Source organism: Stegodyphus dumicola, chromosome 5 (assembly GCF_044657685.1).
Source record: "Stegodyphus dumicola isolate Sdum_Otavi_A_Nest chromosome 5, ASM4465768v1".
NCBI lineage: Eukaryota > Metazoa > Arthropoda > Arachnida > Araneae > Eresidae > Stegodyphus > Stegodyphus dumicola.
The window spans coordinates 216,524,089-216,544,789 of record NC_140772.1 but is presented as its reverse complement, the minus strand read 5'-3'; the positions used below and the strand labels follow the sequence as shown (position 1 = coordinate 216,544,789).

The window sequence follows — 20,701 nt, the reverse complement described above, 5'->3', positions numbered from 1 at the left end:
TGTACTTATTTTCTTAGCTAAACAATTACCCAGAAAATATTTAAAACTAGCGGTAGTACCTGATATCAGTTAAGTTATATTGAGAATAATGTATTATTTTACTTATTATATACATCATTTGAAAATTATAATAGCATATTACACATCATGAGGAATATGATGCGTCATTGTAATGCCAAGGAAACAAAGTAATATTCAATACATGCACCACAACTGACTACGTAATCATACAATCATATGGTACATATGCCCATATGACATTTGGGTCAGCAGAAATAAAAACAAATACATCATTATTTTGAGAGATATGGAACCCACATAAAAATTTCGATAGAAAAATAAACTAATTCTTTCTCATAATATCAGCAACAATGGCACGCAGCCATTGTTGTTGATATATCACTGTTGCCATTTTTGCTGATACCAGCACTGTTGCCACTCGGAAAAAAAGAGGGCGAAAATTAGCGTTTTTAATTAATATCTAAATAAACACATAGACTTCTTTATACATATAGATAAAAGCTAAGTAAGATTCAAAAACTCGTGACGTGAAAACACATAAACAAAATTCCTACAATTATCATTTTCACGTGATCGACATGTTAAATGCTCATAAAGCGGATAATTTAAGAAATCTTTAAACTAATAAAATACAATTCTGTAAACTGCTTTCTAATGAACTATAAAGGCAAATCTGTTCTCTTACTTGGTTCTTATATCGACACGCGTAAGAGTTCAAAAACTTTCGTATTGACAGAAAATGCGAAACTCTGGGATATTAGTCTTAAAGGAGCTTTAACCACCGCTTTAACTGAATGCGAAAAATCAGTCGCAGAAGAAAAAGTCAAAATTTTTCATTTCGAAGATCCGCTGACGGATGAAATTTTGAAAGGTTTTGATCGGGTTGCGGTAGCATATCTAGGACCATTATGCGTACCAAAAGGAGTGGAAAATGTTGACAAAAGAATAGATAACTTGATGCGTGGAATTTCATCTGCCTTAAGGTAAGGTAACTATTCAGAATCATAAGGCGAATTAATAGCTTTATGCATATTTTCGTAAAAGATCAGTATATATATGTAGCTACATGAATGCTTTCTTTGCTTTGAGCATTAGAAAAAATGGAAGAGAAAGGTGCTTCACAATATTTAAAGGGCAAAATATTTTCCGTGAGTACAGTTTTTTTATAGCTGTAATCCCTAATATTTAATAATCTTTAAATTAAATAAAATTATACACTTCTAAAGAGGAATTACTTTGCTTGACAAATATATAGTCTTGGAATTTAATTAAAGTGCCATACAAGATATTTCAGAAAGTAAGACACAGAAATAGTGTCATGGCACCAAAATGACAAAATCCAAAACTATTCAGTATTCCCAGAAACATTTTAACTTTTTGGTACTTACATACTTTCGCAGCCAGTTTGGCGCAATTTAGGGATTTTTTACGGATGATAATGTAAAAGTTATTTAGCATATGCAAGTTTGGTAAAAAAATATCAACATAGGAAAAGAAACCATACTTTAGAAATTTAAAATACAAATTTGAATCATTAAATAAGGATTATGTCATACATTAAAAAATTAAAACACTTACATTCTTCTTCAAATCTTTATGTAATTTTTGGGGGTTATTCTACTTCCGAAGAACACAGCTACCTGTTTTCACATAAAAAACATTAGAAATTACCGAGACTTCACTTCATGCAATATTCGGTAGCAGCAGCTATCTAGAAAACGCATTTTCTAGTTGTTCCCTGTAGAAAATTTTCCTCAGAATTCTATATCACTGCCGAATTTTACCACAGTTTCTTCCATTGTTGGCTAATTCCAGGAGCTCATATTTAAAAATGATGTTTAAGGCAAAAAATATCACGTATCACGATTTGTGTACAAAAGCTGTTGGAACTTATACAACAAAATAGAACGCATACGAAAATGGCGGCGCTGCTTGACTGAAACGATGGTTACTAGAAGAATGTTTATACGCATGGTTGCCAGAGTTTGACACTTTCTAAATTTGGCTACTTCTACTAAGATGGTTGCAATAGTACATAAGTACTTATTTCTTTTTTAATTCGTAACGGATAAATTACATAACTGATACCAAATTTTATTATAGAAAACAAAAGTAAACTGATCACGCCTTTTTAAATTGATGCTTTGATTTATTTACGCATCATTCCAGAGATATTTATTATATTCACCTGTACTGATTCAATAGATAACTGTCTGATTTTTATCGGATTATACATTTTATCACATAGGCGTGCCAGTATATTTCTATACAGATCACCAACCACAGTATATGAGAATGCGGTTATAGGTAAACAGGGTAAAAGTGCATGGAGCACCAGAAACGTCACTACAGAATTGAACAGGTATTACCCCAATACACTAAGCAGCTAGAGTATGAAAAATTTGAATTGACTATATGCTATTTATTAGTAATACTGAAGGATACACAGACAGAAACAAGTGCAGGTGACACCAAAACATCGCCATAGGCAAACGTGGTATCGCCCCACTGCACTAACCATTTATGGAAGTACATCCTCACGGAGCACACTAATGCCATGCTCGGGCATTTGTTTACATTGCAGCATTCAAAATAGTTACATATTAATGGTTCACAATTTACATTACAGACAAAATTGACCTAAAGTATACTTTACACGAGTATTTTGCAGTTGCATGGATGAATACAATAAGTTTTTTACAGGTATATACATATATTTCTTTTGTGTTTCGGTTTCGATCTTTGTTGGTGAGGGGTGATATAATAATACATGGTTCGTTGTTTATTTAGTTTTCTATTACACGGTGCGCAGTATAAGTTCATTCATATTACAGTTCATAACAGCACACAGTTTATGAATTAATTTCATGGTACATAGTGTTGAGTGCGTAGTACTGGTGTAGCTGTCGCACTTTACACAGTGTGAAGTCAGTGCATAGTTCGTAGTTTGAGTAGGTATGAGAAAAGTGATGTTTGTCTCAATAAATGGAGATATTTATGTGTGTTTTCTAAAGGTACTCCTGCATAGTATGAGGTTGGAGAGTGGATACTCCTATTGTTGCATTTGACAATTGACTTATTGTTGATGACACATGTCCAGTCCTTGGCAATTTAGGAAATCAATAATATTTTTGATGTTTTAGAAGACTTTACGGTGCTTAATGACGAATCTCCTGAATTCTATTCCAGTATCGGTGGTATGGCGACTGGAGGATACACAAAGATCCTGGACTAGTGAAATTAAAGACAGTATCCTTGATAAAGTGGCATGGGATTAAAGCCGAAGGCTAAGGTGGACTTCTCGTTAACGCGTTTCTTCTCGTTCAGATTCTTTCACAAAATTTCCTATCTTGTGGTGAATTTTCATTCAAGTACTCAAAATAATAGTACCAGTGATAGCGAACCGAAAACTGTCTTGATGAAAGAGAAAGTAATTATTAATTCTTACTTTCATCTGTGGCGTCATTCAAATTTCCAGTAAATCTGAATAAATGTTCTGAATAACTCACGGATGTCTCTCGTACCACCAAAAGGGCCACTAAACAGTTGCAGAATACGAAACCAAAATAAAAACACTTAATTAGTTTGTATTTATAATTGGATATCTAGTTGTGACGTTGTTATTTTGTTATTTTGTTATGAATTTTAAATATAAGTAATTTTATTTACTTAACATAAAACATTGTTTATGACAATCTTTTGTTGTAAAACTGAAACATCAGAATCTGTTAGCAGAAACGGGAATTTGGAATGTTCAGTTGAAATTAGACGAAGCTGTTTTGTTTCATTTTTTGACTATCATTTAGAAATAATGTGGTCGTACGTCTGTATTTCTATCTTTTCATACAACAACTAGATTCGAATTCTAACTAAGAAGTTATTAGATACAATCGAAGCTTTTTTTAAAAGTCAATGAGTTTGGGCCAGTATTCTATAACACAGAACAATACAAGAAATTCATTACATGGAACAGTTCAAACGGTGCCAGAAGGCCTCATCTGGTAACCGTACATTAAATACACTTTACAGCAACCGCTAATCGTAACGTCCTTTTTCTTCAGGGCTTAATAGTTTGTTATACCTAACGTCGATTCTATTAATTATTAAAACCTATTTTAAGCGAAACTGCTTATCAGTGATTTTTGACTATATGAGGAAATTTTACCAGAGTGGTTGCTAAATTTAAATGTCTTCTGACACATTTTATGATAGTTACCTAACTCTACGAAATATATTTAAAAGTTAAAACTTTCAAATAAAATTAATATTATCATCTTTGTTACTATTACATACACAAACATTGAATGTTATGCATCTATTTAATTGATTAACACAAGTTTAGATTTAACATAAGTTTAAAGCTAAGATACAGCTGTTTAATATCAGTAATAGCATCGATATTTCTCGCTTTTATTGACCAGATAACATGCTGCAATTCCAGTTAATTTCGACTTCTTTACGATTACAAATACTGAAAGTTGATCTTTTATGAATGGAACTAGCAGTTCCTAAACTCCTTTCTTAAATCAATAAGAATTCTCTGAAGAATGAAGTCTCCTGAATATTTAGAAAGAGTTGCTATGTTGCTTTGTCTTCTCCTTAAAAAAAATAACTCCAGTCATTGATTACAATCATGCATCATGAAAAGGGAAGCATCATGTGTGACAGTGCAGATAAAATGTGGTCATCAAAATATTTAGTTCTATTAATAAAAAAAGTAAACTCAGCAACATTTTACTTCTAGTCAGTGTCTAGTCTTTCCGAAATTACAACTTTCAGGTTGGCAGCTGAGAGATCTGAAGCGGCTTGCTAAATTGGTTTTGGATTTGTTGGATTATTAGACAGGGATCTATATCTAGGACAAAGGATGTCATCGGATGGAATGGTCACATATTCTCCGGATTTAGTGTGATACAATGCGTATGGGATGTAAATACATCACAGGAGTCCCCAACTATTCATCACAGCAGCACATTCTTGTGAATGTACTTTGTTATGCAGAAACTTCTGGACAATCTAAAACATGGCATGAAAATTCGCCTTAACGCCTGCATTTCGGTTAAAAGTGATCATTCACTTTATAACATTTTTGCTGTGTTAGTATCTCTAAAATATTTAGTACCTCTAAAATATTTCAACACCGACCTTTCTTCTTGCGCAGTTCATATTAAATTTCTTATATTCTTAATTAAATTTAGTTTTTACAGAAATGAGACACCATGTATCTTGAAGATATGTAACGCGTGACAAAATAAAGACCTATTGCACGGAACTCCGTATCAAAGCTGCAAAATTACTCAAGTTGCGTTAGTATTTATTAGTCTTCCTTTAAAGTCTTCGTATGAGCTCTGCATTTAATATTAATTATGTTATGGCCCATTGTTACTTATTATGCATTTCAGAACTTTATGCAGCACTCATTATTATTTTGACTGAGCTGTTGTAAACTGCGGATAACTGAAACCACGGATACTGAATCAGATAGCGAACACAAAAGCTCAACTGCACTCGCACGCTGAGTCCCAATGGCTGATGGACACATGTGTGAGCTTCAATACTTTGAGACAAATAAGCAAGCTCCGGTAAACTCAGAAAGAGAGAGTTAGTTCACGTGTCATGCGCTGTGACATATCCGTCATTTCGAAATGAGGAAGGGTATAGAGCAAATCATATAACACCCATCACTAATAGAAGCAGTGATGGGTGTTATTAGAAGTAGAAAGAAGTACTATTTAAGCAAGAGTTTCGGAAGTTTAGCTTCAGAGCGTGTCTGAATATTCCAGGCTACGTTGTGTGATTATTAACGACTTGATTTAGTGGTGTTCAGTGTTTCTAGCCATTTAGCTTTTTTCTACAAACCAGAGCCTTGCCTGCGCGTTAAATTGTCCTCTGAGCCGTTAAGCTAATCTGCTGGTTCATGGTTATGTATTTCTGTTAATCCAGAAGTGTTTGGCTTGTGTAAACTCAAGTTTAGTAATTGTTATTTTTGTGTTCGAATAAAAGAGTCTTATACACCCTTCTCATAACTTTTTTTTTTTTTTTTTTTGTTTCACAAGTCTAGAAGATAATTCTTTAACTGTATTTTCAAAGTCTATAGTGTACTCTAGACGACAAGACTTTACAAACTCATATACCATACTGTTCTAGGCGAGCTAGGGCATGCTTTTTAGCCAGTATGAGAGATGGCTATAGTCTTAAGTCATAACTTCACATCCTCGTTAACCTTAAGTAGAAAATAGAACTTAGGGCAGAGTAGCTTAGACGAAAGACATACAGTTTAGATAGAATGTAGAGCAGGGGAAGGCAAATACTTTTAAGCGCGAGCCAAAATGAAATTTTCAAAATGTCTCCCGGGACTATACCGCGTACGCTGTGCACACGCGAATGTTTTAGATGGAGTTTTTTTCCCGGCCTAAGAAAATTTTTTGACAAAAACCCTGTAAGTATCATTTTAAACTTTAAAATTTAAAACTTTAGAATTTAAAACTTTAAAATTTTAAACTTTAGAATTTAAAACTTTAAAATTTTAAACTTTAAAATTTAAAGCATTTGGACAGAGAAAGTTGACAGTTAATAAAAGATAATAGTAATAATAATAAATTGTCTTACTTAAGTGTATATGCAAACAATTTGTGCCCAGTAAAATATGTCACGTAATTTTTAAAGAAATATGATTCATTATATTAAATTAATGGTCTTTAATAATTTAATAATTAATTTTAATTAAATTTTAATTAATTTTCCCTTGTAGATTTATATTTAGTTCATGCAAATATTTTACAATATCTACTGCAAACGAAAAATCGTTTAGCCATGCCTCATTTTGCAATTCAGGAAAATCATGTAGTTTTTTTTTTTTTTTTTTTTTTTTTAAATCGACAACAATTTTTGGCATGCCCTGTTCCGCGAATCTGTTATCGCACTATAGGTCCCCCCCCCCACTCCTTAGAACCCATGGAGGTAGGAAGTAAGATGGAGTCGCCCAAACAAGTTTCTCCGTACCCTGCTCTGAAGCACCGGCGATCCCTACGTGGTGACCAAAACATTAGGTCATTTACCATTGAGTTCTATGGGATTTGACGCGTTGGGGTGTAAATATTTTGTAATTACGTCGCAAATATACATATAAATGTATATATTTTCTTTTTCTACAACACTTCAGAGTCCTAAGTATGTGTAAACAACATATTTTTAAACAACATTTCATTCTGAACGGAATTAAATGCTATACTTTTCACAGGACAGTTTTCTCAGAATGGTTTAATTTGAATGAAATATTTTCACAAGTTTTCGTTAATTACATTAGAAAAAAAAATTAAGATCAAAGTTTATTGTATTATTAATATTAAAATTATGCATTATTTCTTTTCTATTTATAGAGCTTCTTCCTAAAATACTTTCTTAAATATGACATGATTTTTTGGCTTCTTTTAAATCGAAAAATGTAAGTCAATTTATAATTAATGCTCTATTCGGTTCATTTTAAATTAGAGAATTATTAGGAATTAGCGAAATACTTTAAATAAGTATTTCGCTAATTCCTAATAATTAAATAGGTATTAAATAGTATTTGACTTTCTCTGAACATTTCTGAAAGGGAATAAAATAAGTTTTTTTTTTTTTTTTTTTTTTTTTTTTTTTTTTTTTTTTAAGTATTATTTAAAACTTGTAACTGAGTTATTATAAAATGTAAAGGGAATAATTCTTTTAATTATACTTATCAGATTTCTTTTTTTTTTACCCTTCATTTCAACAATACATATTCCAAAACTCTTTATTACCTTCTTAAGTGCGCATCTCATAGCATTTGCTTTACAATACCTTTTAACAGATTGCTTTCCAATGCGAACAATTCTTGCTTAAATAGTTTTATAACGTATTTGTCAACAGGATTTCAATTTATGTTTACAGTTCAATATTAAGGTTATTGTATATTTAGATAACATTTATAATTATTATAAATTAGATAAATTTAATCATTAAATTTCTTCACAGTACTTTCACAGTTGTTTATAAGTGAATAAATTCTTCATTTCAAATACATTTATAAATAATTTAATGAATATTTAAGTATTTTGTCAAAGGCAGATACATGCTTTTTGCAAGCACATGCATAAATACCCATACATATTTCCTATTTATCATTTCCGGCATGTGCAAATCTTTAATTTCTGTGCATTCACTATATTTTTCATGTAAAGTAATTTACACTAATTTAGCATACACCCGAAAGTTTTACATAAAAAATATATATGAATATAATTTGAATGAAAATTATAAGTATTATTTTTAATACCCACTCAAAGGTCAGTTTTTCTTCAAAATTCCTCCACGATGGCATCTCTCTCTTTAGGCAGATAGCCCTTGCATGCGTTACTCTATTTAATAAAAACTTAATCTGACCTATGTGCCTAATTACAAATATTTTAACATACATAATTTTATATTTACATTTAGCCATCAAGTTTCAAACTTTTCAAATCTTCTAGAAAATAAATTTTGGCAGATCTCTTTTAGCAATTTTTTTAAAATCTATATTTTTGTAGTGCAACAGCTTAGAATTTTATAAAACAAATTCATAATCAAAATCGCTGTTGTTAGTTATCGAAAAATAACCAAGATGTGACTTTTGTGTAAATGTCAGTAAACTATACAAATTGCTATTATCCATCACACTATGAATGTTTCTTTCATGCGAGAGTGTCCCTTTTTCGATTTCTATGGAACTGTCGTGTGTCGAAATACTATCAGAATCTTGTCAAGCGAGCTTCTGAATGTAAACAAAGAACACCCCGTCTGGTGACCCAAGCTTCAAAGCAGTGCTTCACTTCTAGCGCGGAATGGCCCCTCCTCCCTTTCCTACCTCCATGTTAGAACCAGACTCGGAGGTTCAACCTCCTCTCTGGCCCCTTAGAGAAGGATTTTTTTTATTTTAATAATTTACTAATTTCACATTTCTTGTTAATACCTCGGATAAATATTAATAATTGATTTGTGTCAGTAATATCTGAACTCATCTAAAGCCAGAGAACAATATGTAAAATCAGCAATTTTTGTTCTTAGCTAGTCAAGTAAATTTTCTGCAATATTTTCGATCCGTCGTACTATTGTTCTTCTCGAAAGGCTTACATTTTCAAAAATATGTTTCTTTTCAGGACAACATATCACCGACGTATCATGCATTGTTTAACAAATTCTGCTTCAGTAAAAGGTTTACAGAACTTAGCAATTTTGTGTGCAACAACATAACTTGCTTTTGTGGTAGATTTCTCGATATTACTTTGTTTGGTACAAATATTTTGTTGCCTATTCAAGTTTTTTGTCATGTTTTCTGCTGCACTTTGAAGTTCTTTTAAAGAAAGTAATGCATATTTGGATGTTTTGATTTAAAATGCCTGTTTAAATTGTATTCATTGAAAAAAAGGTATTTTACCGTCCATGCTTCATTGAAATTTCTGCACTCCAAATCAACTTTTCTTCTTTTAGATTGACTCATTTTACAAAGGCCTACAAATAAATAATTTAATTATTACAATAAAATAATATATATGTTACCGTGAAAGACCGAAATTGGAGAATGTCGACATTCAGCAAATACGTCGGTGAAAGATCGAATATTTCTTTACATTCTTGTACATTCGGACCCTCACCGGTGTATGTCGACAATCACAGATATGCTCTGGAGTAGGTCGCAAAGAGAGGAGTATATGTACACGCTGCCATTCCAAAAGGAAGTGTTCCACAAATAAATGCAGTTGTAGCAAGGGCCTCTTGTGCAATTCAAAGTATCATAATAGTTTGAGTTGTTGCAATAAATAAGATTTGAATGACATAATTTGGTAAGTTTATAACTTCTATTATTTTCCTTTCTCATTTTGAATGTACGTGCGTTTTAAGTTCTTATTCTGAGTCATATTTCGGAAGCGACTATGTGAATGTTGACATTCACCGGTGAAAGTCGACATTCTCCAGATTTCGGTGTTTCACCGTAACATATATATATTATTAAGAAATAAGACATATATATATGAGAGATTAAATAAGACATATTTTAAGAGGATGTTACGGCATATAAGAGATTAAAAAATTGCATGCAATTTCAACGGGCCGGATAAGTAAGCAAAAGGGCCGGATCTGGCCGTCGGGTCGGCTTTTGCCCACCTCTGATGTAGAGGGTGGAGGTTAGAGGTATATTAGAAAAGGGAGCTACATATTCCTTATTCGGTGGTTAATTAACACAAAATTTTACCTTAATTTCCAAAAAACGATTGGCTGAGTAGAAAACAATCTTACATGATACGTAAATAGGAAATAAAGAAAGACATATTACAGTACAATAAACCGTCAGAGTAAAAAGTACAAAAAGAGAAACATTATTAGTGAATTAAAATTTATAATTATTTAGATCTGAAGCTTCTATGCTCATTCAAAGAATTCACGAGGCGTCTGAAATAGGAATAAGTTTAAAAATGTATTCATGTTATTCATTCCAATAAGTTAAGGTGCGCTAAAATATTCCTTAATTCATCTCGTAAATAATTAGTGATACAAAACCCATTTTTTTTATCCTTTTCTTTCATAATGTCCAATTAAATAAAATTCATGATTTTTAATCTTATCTACGCAGCCTCGTGGCGTTCTTCGGATGAAAACATCTGCTATAATCAGATATCAGCTTTATTCAATTGTTTGGTTTTTAATGGGGTATCATGAAATAATAAAAATAATTGTGCAGTTTTGAACTAGCTGATTGATCAAACTTATTTCTAGACTTCAAACATCAACGTTACGACCAGAATTTATAAGCATTATTTACAATTTCAGAACTGCATCCTTTTCAATCTCAGTCTGAGAGGGTGCTTATTAGCGAGCAATTAAGGGTATCATTCTTCCTTTACTTTGAGTTCTTCCTATAATTATCAAGCAATTAAAAATATGAACTGAGCAGTTTCCTGCTTCTGAAATTTTACTTCTAAATGTTTAGTCATGATAAAATTATGAAGAATTTCTATTAACCATTTTGAAAAGGATTAGAGTTCGTTATTCAGGAGATTGTTGTTATCCGTAACAGAACTAACGTTACGCATAAACGGTAATTGGAAACAGTGGGCATGTTGAGCAGCTTTTAAGATTGTGCAATTATTATATTTAGAATTGAATTGTTCTCTGTCCTCGCCAAAACATTTTTCAGCATTGAAAAAAAAATCTTTCAAGCAAATTATCGAAAGCATCTAAATTCGTTCAAATAATGCAGTGTTTTCCTTATTTTACTTACTTATTATGTGCTTCGCCCTTAGGCGCTACACGGAAAGGGAGGGTTGCCCTGTGGAGGTCTTTTTAAGGAAAATTGCCTCTTATCGACGTTACACAGGGGAAAACTACGAAAATGCCCATGCAGCCAGCCCGTTTGCCAATATTTGGACCCCGGACTGAACTACCAGTGTTCAGGGGCTTTTATCGCTCGGTCGCTGCTGGGCTTGTGTTTTGTTTATCGCAAATCGAATTTTCTTCAAGTCGTGAGTCCGAATCCATCCGAAATTCATTATCAAATCCATTATGCATATTTTATCTTATGTATGTATTAATGTAACGTATGTATGCATGTACTATTAGTGTATAATATATAACGATGTATATAGTTATACGTTGTACAATTTGCACTGGTATATGTCTGTAGAGTTTAGAAAATTTATATCGAGTGCACTATTAATGTATGTATAATTGATATATCGAATGCGCCTGTCATGTTATGTATGTATCAAAGTAATGGACGTGTGTATGTGTTATTAATGTATAGTATATATAGCTATAAAGTGCGTAATGCGCATTGGTATTACTCTCCAAAATGTCTGTAGAGTCTAGGTACTTTTTATTGTAAGTTTTAATATATCGAGTGCACTAATGTATAGTGTATTAATGTATCGAATGCACCTTTTATGTTATCTGTGTATTAATGTATTGTATGTATGCATGTAATATTAATGTGTAATATATATAGCTATAGGTTATACAATGCCCACTGATACAGCTCTGCAATGTCTGTAGAGTTCAGGAAATTTTATTATTGTATGTATTAATTTATCGTCCCTGCGTCGACTATTATAATAATGCATTATTAATGTATAATGTAATACGATATATTACTACTGTGGTAATTTAACGTAGTGACAGCACTTTTTGATGTAAGTATCTTTATATTATATAATAAGCATTGCTATTGTAGGAATCCGCAATCCCCCTGTTTTCCACCATCTGCCCCTGTTTCCATTATTCTTTTTCTGGACAGTTGCGGGATTTGGAGGATACCCGAATAGTCAGTGAAAGCCGCCCGGGTGTCCGGACCCTGCTCTTACCTGTCACCTATCAAATCCATTCGATTTATAAAAATTACTTGATAAAAAATTATACCCGTTGAATGTGTAAAGTCATTGCGCTTATTGCGAAGCAGTAAACATGGAAAAAATGAAAAATGCTCTAAATGGGCTTCGAAATGTGGACCTGCCAATTTCTATCTGGATGTGATTCTCCTTACACCTCGAAGAAAAACAGTACGAAGGCAGAAAATACCTTATAGAAGTTCCAATTTTAATTTTTATATAAATTTTTATATAAGGACAGAATTAATTTTCAAAGTGATAACATGTTTTTGTAATTGATAAACAGCTGTATCTGAAATAAGAGAATTCGTAATAATTCATGCACGTTTGGTAAATAATTAATGCTATAATGTTATTAAGAAATAGAATTTTTTACGGAGCGTTGTTTTCCGGAATTCTGGCTTAACTAATTTTAAGTAGCTGTGTTGCAATATTTTTTTTCAGATTTTTTAGGCTTATGATTCACAATAGCTCGTTGATTTTAATTAAATAAATAGCTCGTTGATTTTAATTAAACCAGGTAAAGCGAGGACTCTCCGCCTAAGAAGGATCCTTCGTGAATTATTCACTAAGGCAACTTGCTTTTATTTACGTTATACACAGGGTTGGCGCTAGACTTCGAATGCACCTGTATCGAATGCACGTATAACGTATATAACGTAAATAAAAGCAAGAGCAAACTCTGCTACTCCAAAATTCTGCCGCCCGGCGTTCTAAATTTTAAAATTTTGCTGCCCCAGAGCGTGTGCCAGTACTTCGCCAGAGCGCATCAGTTGCACCCGTCTTGGTATAGAATAGGCGTCCTGGTTGCAGATAAGATGAAACGCCTTTGCAGCGAAGCCCTTCGTAAGGATTCTAGTACAAGTAGAAGTATTGAATGGTCCTATCTACTCGGCTACCATTGGGACAAATAACTATGAATAAATGCGAAAATTAACATGTTATCTAAATTAATGTCCTATGTGTTTTTATGATATCAATAGCGCGTAATTCAAATCCCACACTTATTAGAAAATCTGCATTAATTATAAGCATTGGTTATAACGAATATTTTTCCCGTTGATTTACTAGCAAAAATTATGTAACGAAATGTGGGAATCCTGTATACGTGAATATAAGCTGTTTAAGCAGCGAATGAAAAGAAAATTGTGCCATTTGGTATGGCGCAATTTTGGGTAAGATGGGCAGTTACTGTTTATAACATTTATTTTTATTTAGTCCAAAGGGGCTTTGTCCCTGAAGGACTATTGTTTTCGTTTTGCGATTTTGCGTCGGACTCATAAACGTTGGTTCACTTTTCAAACTGTTGCCACAAAATGTTAGAGTCCTGCATTATATTTGAAGAAATTAAATAATGAAAAATCTGCATAAATGATTGTCTATTTCTCGCATTGTGATAAAACAATGGTACATAGAGCCATCGAATTTTGAATGACGAAATCCTACTGCGAATATGGGCATCTGAAATCCCAAATTTGGAATTTGTTTTATTATAGATTTTATATTTTGTAAAACTTTAACGAATTTTTGATTTACAAACTCAATGCTTTAAAAGCGAGAAATGGCAACGTTATATAGAAAAAAAATACTTTTATCTCCAGCTCGCGAGACTGTGTATATCGGAAATTCTAAAGATATGCTTAATTTAACATTATTTTGCGATATTGCTCTTGAACTGAATTTTATGGTTTAAGTGCAAAGAACATGATATTTAATAAATACAGGTAACACTCAAAACGTTAAAAAAACGCCCCTTTGAACGTAATTTAAAATCTGAAACATTTCAGATTTTTTTAATTAAATTTTAAAACATACATATTTATATATTAATTTACCAAACATTCAGATAGTGTCTCATGCGGTTTGGGGTTATTTGGTAGCATAAATTGGTATCCAAGCAGCTTTGGAGCGAATTATCGCTCAACGACCGATGTTCATAACGACAAGGACTTGAGATGGTTACAAAATAACCTTTTTATTAAATCAAAACGTTGAACATAAAATGCACCTTGTGCTTAGCAACGTCAGACAGCCACTTGTGGCGAGATAACTTAAAAGTAACAGTGAAATTCAAATTCAAATTAAATTTAGTAGTCTAAGACTATTTATTGGGAATTTGGCTCAACTTGAATTTAGTGAGTTGGTTAAACCGGCATAACAATTTAAATGTCGGCAATTATAATGCAAAGCCGAAGACTACAATCTTACCTGAGCTAGCAAAATCTAGTAATGTGGCCTCGAGAGGCAGAAACACACTCTGTCTTACAAACCGCGCACCTCAAATTAAATACTCTTAATCTTATTTGGATTCTGGTAGGGAAACGGAAGGGAAAAGTAACAGTAAAGATATAAATCATAATAATTGGCTAAATTAACCCAATGTAACCTCACAATCCATTACAGTTAAAAGTAATCAGTTCCATTTAAACAAGTATTTTTAATAATTAATTATACTTAATTAACTAAATATAAATAACTATTAAAAATACGTGATGCAGAATGGCGTAAAGTTTTAAAAAGTTTTGGTACTTTTATATTATCTGGACCGGATATAGAAATGTATGGATGCATGTATGTAGGTATGTCACACTTTACTTGTCACATGTATCACATACGTCCGTACATACATATGTATGTACGTACATGCATACATCCATACATTTCTAAATCCGCTGCCGATGACAGAAAAGTACCGAAATTTTATAACTTCTTTCATTTTAAGATTAGTATTCGCTTACTTCATGTTGAAAAAAAGTACTTTTACTAGTTATTGGAATTATTATTATTACTATTAGTTATTGGAATTATATTAGTTATTACTAAAGTTATTGGAAATATAATTCTTCAGAAAATAAAATGTGATAACGAAATATTTTTAATTGTAAGAGAGGAAATTTTCAAGAAATATTATCTCATAATTCACTTAAAAGATTGCTATACTTTTCTCTTTTATCCGTGTTAATATTTTGTCCTTTACTTCTAGTAATTGTTTTCTCAGCTATTCACATTGTATGATGACTTTCGTATTTAATTCGACAGGTTACTTACAACCCGATTATTTACTGATATCTACATTGAATCTTGTGGAAATCCAAAAATAGTTGGCACTGCAGCAGCTCTTACGCTTCCTGATTACTTCCTGTTAAACAGAAATTTAGAACCGCAAATCCACATCAAATATTTCGACAAGAATCATCAAGAAGGTAAACGAGAATTTGAGCAGGGAATCATCTTGGGCAATGGCCAAACTTTGGCTCAACTACTCATGAAATCTACATCGCTGTCTGACTTTATTTCGACTGTTCAAACTTTCCTACAGAAGATCAATGTGCCTGTCATCAAAAGAGATAAAAACTGGATACGAGAGAAGAAGATGGAAGCCTTGCTGAGTGCTTCTGTGGGATCCGTAGAAGATCCAGTAATCTTGGAAATCGCATGTAAAAGTTTGAATGCTGGCGTGAAGCCCTTAATATTGGTTAGTAAAGCAACTCCTTATGAACACAGTTCCTTAGCTTTAAAGAATAAACCAGATTTGCAGGAATTTCCTTTCAAGACAAGTATGGGAGGTGCTTCTTCTCTTGTAGGATGTCTTTACTCGCTTTGCAAACTTCAGGTTAGGGTTTATGTGCACTGCATCTTGGTTTTAGTTTGTCAACAACAAACCGAAGTGGTCAGCAGATGCGAAAACATAATTTGCACAATGAATGGGACAACTATCCAATTAGATTATCCTAGGCCTGAAGGCCGACTCATCATGGCAGACGCTCTCTGTTATGCGGATACTTTTGATGCAGCAGCCATTGTTGATGTAACCTCTATAGCCAGTAAGTTAAGCTTCTATGTTTTTGATAAGTTGCATTTCTAATATAAAGTCACTTTCCTTCCAAAATTCATTAGTTTATCATTCATTAAATTCAAATTAAATAATTAAATTCAAATCAAATAATATCATTCAAAATTCATTAGTTTATTATTCATTAGTTTATCATTTAGCTGCATTAGTTTATCATTATTCATTCTTTAGCAGGTTAACATTATCCTTTCGTAATTAAAACTCTCATTCCGAAGTTAACAACTTGCATAAATACAATGAGTTAAATAAAATATTTAAAGAAATTTAAAGTAATTTTTTTAGTGTTCATCGCCAACGATTGCCTTTCTCGTGTAACTGTTAACAATTATACTAGAAACTAGACTATATTAATTCTGTTGTTGTTGTGACTTATCCCACGAAATTCATCGTCACAAGGAGTACAAGACTGCCCTTGTGGTTGGCAAGGACCTTGAGAACCATACAAGTGAAAGTACGACTTTGTCCAGTTCCACTCCCAGTTTTCGTGGACACTATACATTTACAAACCTCCATGCCTTCTTCGAGATTCGAAAGCGGGCGTTGTGGTATGGCAGTCAGCGTCACTAACCACTATTCCGTTTAGGTGACCTTATCAGGTTCTATGTTCCGTCTTACTTTCTTTATGAACATGCAAGGACCTGACCCGGAACAGGGAGCTTACTAAAGTTATGTTCAATAACTGTGGGAAGTAGACAAGATACACAAGAAGGGTATACAAAACCCTTTATTTTTCACTCTTTACAATAATTTCCGTACTTCGGAATACAGAGACCAACTACTTGTGGTCTGAACGTAAGAATATAAAAATATAACTAAACTCTAACTTAAATTTGGAATAATAAACGTGGAAGATTGGCCTTATATTAACAGGAAGCCGTATGTAGTACAGAGAACTGTTAACACTACAATACGTTTAAAATTATCACGAGGATTAAACCTCTGGCATGGAAGGCAACTAGCAACTGAGTAAAACTTCTAAGGTAAGTGGCCTGCTTCGACTAACTCCTTCCTCTCTCTCGCTTGGCAAAAAGCCACAACTTAAGTACTTGGCGTTCGCCAGACAAATTTTACATAAATAAGTTAACGCTTTTAATTCTGGCCGGAAGTAGAAAATAAGAAGTGATAGTAAAGATTTAAAATAAAATAAACGTTAGTAAAACTTAAGATCCTTACAACCTCTGTTAATTCTATACTAACGTACGCAGCGAATTCAGTCCGTCCGACGTACCAACACAACTTATCAAGCTTTTTACCTGCTTGTTCAGTTGCGAATAAATTTTACTTACCACAAAGGAATTTTTGATTTAAGAAGAAAATCTCTTTTGATTTTATTATTGTTAAAATAGCTAAAAATGCGATATCTAAATTTTATCTCAATTGATTTAGCGGCAGTAAAATACCGTTAATGTTTATTTTTCAAATTTAGAAGCATAATTTCTCTTTTCAAATTTAAAACCAAACTGCGTAAATTAAAAATTTTTTATTTCTGTGAATATTGTATTGTTTCTTCCATTTATCCTGTAAAAGGAAGGCTGTACTAATAACTCGTTATATAAACACGAGGTGGAGCAAAAATGGATTATGTCAGTAATCTCAACTGAAATTGGTTATTTTACATCTGAGTTGAGAAATTACACCTTAACTCTTTCTCATCGAGAGGGGGTAAATGCTAACCCTCTCTCAACCATCTAAGACGCCCATGTATACGAATTTCTGTTGAAATGGATTTCCTTCCCCCTGCCAAGTAGAATGCTACAGTGTTAACAATAACCTACTTAAGTGAAGTGATTACTTCTGTCTTGGGATCTTTGTGCAGTTTCACCCACTGTGTGCAGTTTCCTTTAAGAACAGGATTGCAATTGCGAGCATCAATAGCTAAACTTTGACGCTAAAGAAAGGAGAGTAAAGACACTTCGAGAGAAAGGCATGTCATTTAAAAACTCGCATAACTAATGAGCCATGCAATTATGTGCTGAGGTAAAGCATGGAGTAGCAAACTGACATAGATATTCGGGCGACCTTGTCGATGACTTCAAATGCTCGGGCGTTGCAGGGATTTCGCTGTGAAAGAATTAATGAATTTTGTATTTTATTAATATTTTTGTTCATTTACACTTGATTTCTGATCTTCATAAAAATATGAAGTGCACAGTACTATTTAGAGATCATAATCTCAAATCATTTCAAATAGAAATACCAAAATTAAATTCAGCAAAATTTTAACTCTCTTAACACTTTTGAAAGTTTTATTATTTCTGAATCCTACTCTCTTGACGTTTCAAACTACATTTGATTGCAATTGATTCCATTTCAGGTTACGTTGATGAACTGATTGGTAATTCCTACGTTGCAGTTTTCACAAGAGACGATCTTTTGTTCAAGTTAATTCAGCAAGCTTCGTGCACTTCCGGCGAAAAAATTTGGCGACTTCCTCTTTACGACTGTTTCAATGAATTTCTGAAAACAACTAAATCTGCAAATATTTGTTGTGTCGGAGAGAGCGAAAAGACCGCCATCGCTTGTAAATTGGCTGCATTTCTTTGCGAATTTGTCAAATCGAATGATTCATGGGCTCATCTGGACATCAGCGCAGTTTGCCAGTGCACGGGCAAGAAGGAATATTTGAACGATTGGGCAACAGGTCGGTCAACAAGGTTATTGACTGAATTTTGTGTAGAATACTTCAAAAAAGGTGGCAAATAAAAGATAAGTTCCAGTATAAAAAGAAAATAAGCGCATGCTTTAATCATATGCAACTAACAAATTAGATAATGTTTTGATGCGGCTTATGGTCACTGGAACAATACACTATTTACACCTTTCATGAAAATGCTAGAAAATATCTTTGGTCTGGTATCATATCAAGGACAATGAATAATGAACAAATAAGAAGTCATTATAACTATATTAGAAAATGCTTCTCACTGAAGATCTCTTTAATATCGAAGATCACATAGAATAAACAAATAGTGCTTCTCAAGAGAGAGATATCAGTAATATCTAGAACCTAGGACAAATAAGAAGTCATTAAAACCTTATTTAGAAAATGATCCTCACTGAAGATGTCTTTAATATCAAAGATCACATAGAATAAACGAATAGTGCTCCTCATAGGAGAGAAATATCCGTAATCTATTCTTCAAGGGAGATATATCAGTAATATCTAGAACCTAGGAGAATGGGCGAACAAAAAGCTACTACTGTCTTATTTACAAAATGCTCTTTGATAGAGATCTCGCTTTTCTGTGACCTATTGGTAATCTGTCAGCATGCAGAAACTTATACTCTCCATAAGAAAACAGGATTTAAAATGTTCTCCATGAATTCCTGCCCTCAAGTCAAGCAACTTTCGCGTATATTTTATCATGTATCAGTAAATTACCTTCTCGCTCTTTGGAGATCGCAAATTCAAAATGCAAAAAGAAAGAAAAAAGAAATTTAATTTTCATCTCTACTCAATATATTCTCTGTTAATTAGATGTATGAATACTCTGTAAGCATGTTTTAACCCTTTAAATTGCTGGCGGCTAATACACTCAAAAAACAAACTTTGATTTGACAAAAATATTTTAATTTCCTCGTAGGAAAAATTAAGATTTTAACTCTACACGCGTCTACATTTAAGTTAAAAATCTAATAGAAAATTAAATTACCATGTTTAATATATCGAGAATTTCTTGTACCATGTTTTCTTGTTTCCCTTTAATTGTTATTTCCATGTTGTTATTGAGTTTATAGTTGTTTAGGAAATTAATTCTTATTATATTTCCCTACAAGAAAATTTGATAATCATTTACATATACTTACTTCTTGATCCAATACTGATTCAGCCCAGCTGCAGATGATTTTGAAAATTACCAAAAATATCCCTTTAAAGTCATTTCTTTGAAAAATTTTAAACACGCATATTTACTCCTGAAAAGCTTTTAAAATGAAAAAAAAATCAATTTCCTTTCCCTCCACTCAGTATCGCTCATGTTCTTAGTATGAGGATAGAAACTGCTCTTTATTTCCCACTTTGGTTATTAAAATTGTTTGAGAGGGAATTTAAACAAGAAATACATGATTAAAATTCAACACTAAGTACTGATGAGCTTAGTGTTGAATTTTACTTAAACTCTTGATAAAACTCTCAAACTCATAAGATTTTCATTGGCCTATAAGATAAAATGCTTCAACGTAAAGTTATGATATTTAGGCATTAAACGCAACTAGCTTGGAGCACACTAGCGATTTTTTACAGAAATAAAGGTGATTCGGTGAATTTTCGGTTTGCAGCTTAACAATTAATCTGATTACCTAAAGAGCTATTAAGCACATGATTGCCAGAGTTTGTCGACTTCTATTGAGGTGGTGGCGATAATACGTAAGTACCGAAATTACAAGTCAGATTTTCACTTTGTAACTGTTTTCGAAGAAAAAAAGTGAAGAAATTTATTTTAAAAAAAAA

General features: G+C 32.6%; 1 protein-coding gene across 1 annotated transcript; it reads left to right on the top strand.

The window, feature by feature from the left end:
- Window positions 1-637: 637 nt before the first annotated feature.
- On the top strand, window positions 638-19,918 carry LOC118188434 (cytosol aminopeptidase-like). The gene is made up of 3 exons (XM_035358873.2): window positions 638-1,004; window positions 15,438-16,222; window positions 18,566-19,918. The coding sequence occupies exons 1-3, from the start codon at window positions 676-678 to the stop codon at window positions 18,952-18,954; spliced, it is 1,503 nt and encodes a 500-aa protein (XP_035214764.1). The 5' UTR covers window positions 638-675; the 3' UTR covers window positions 18,955-19,918.
- The last annotated feature ends 783 nt before the right edge of the window (window positions 19,919-20,701 follow it).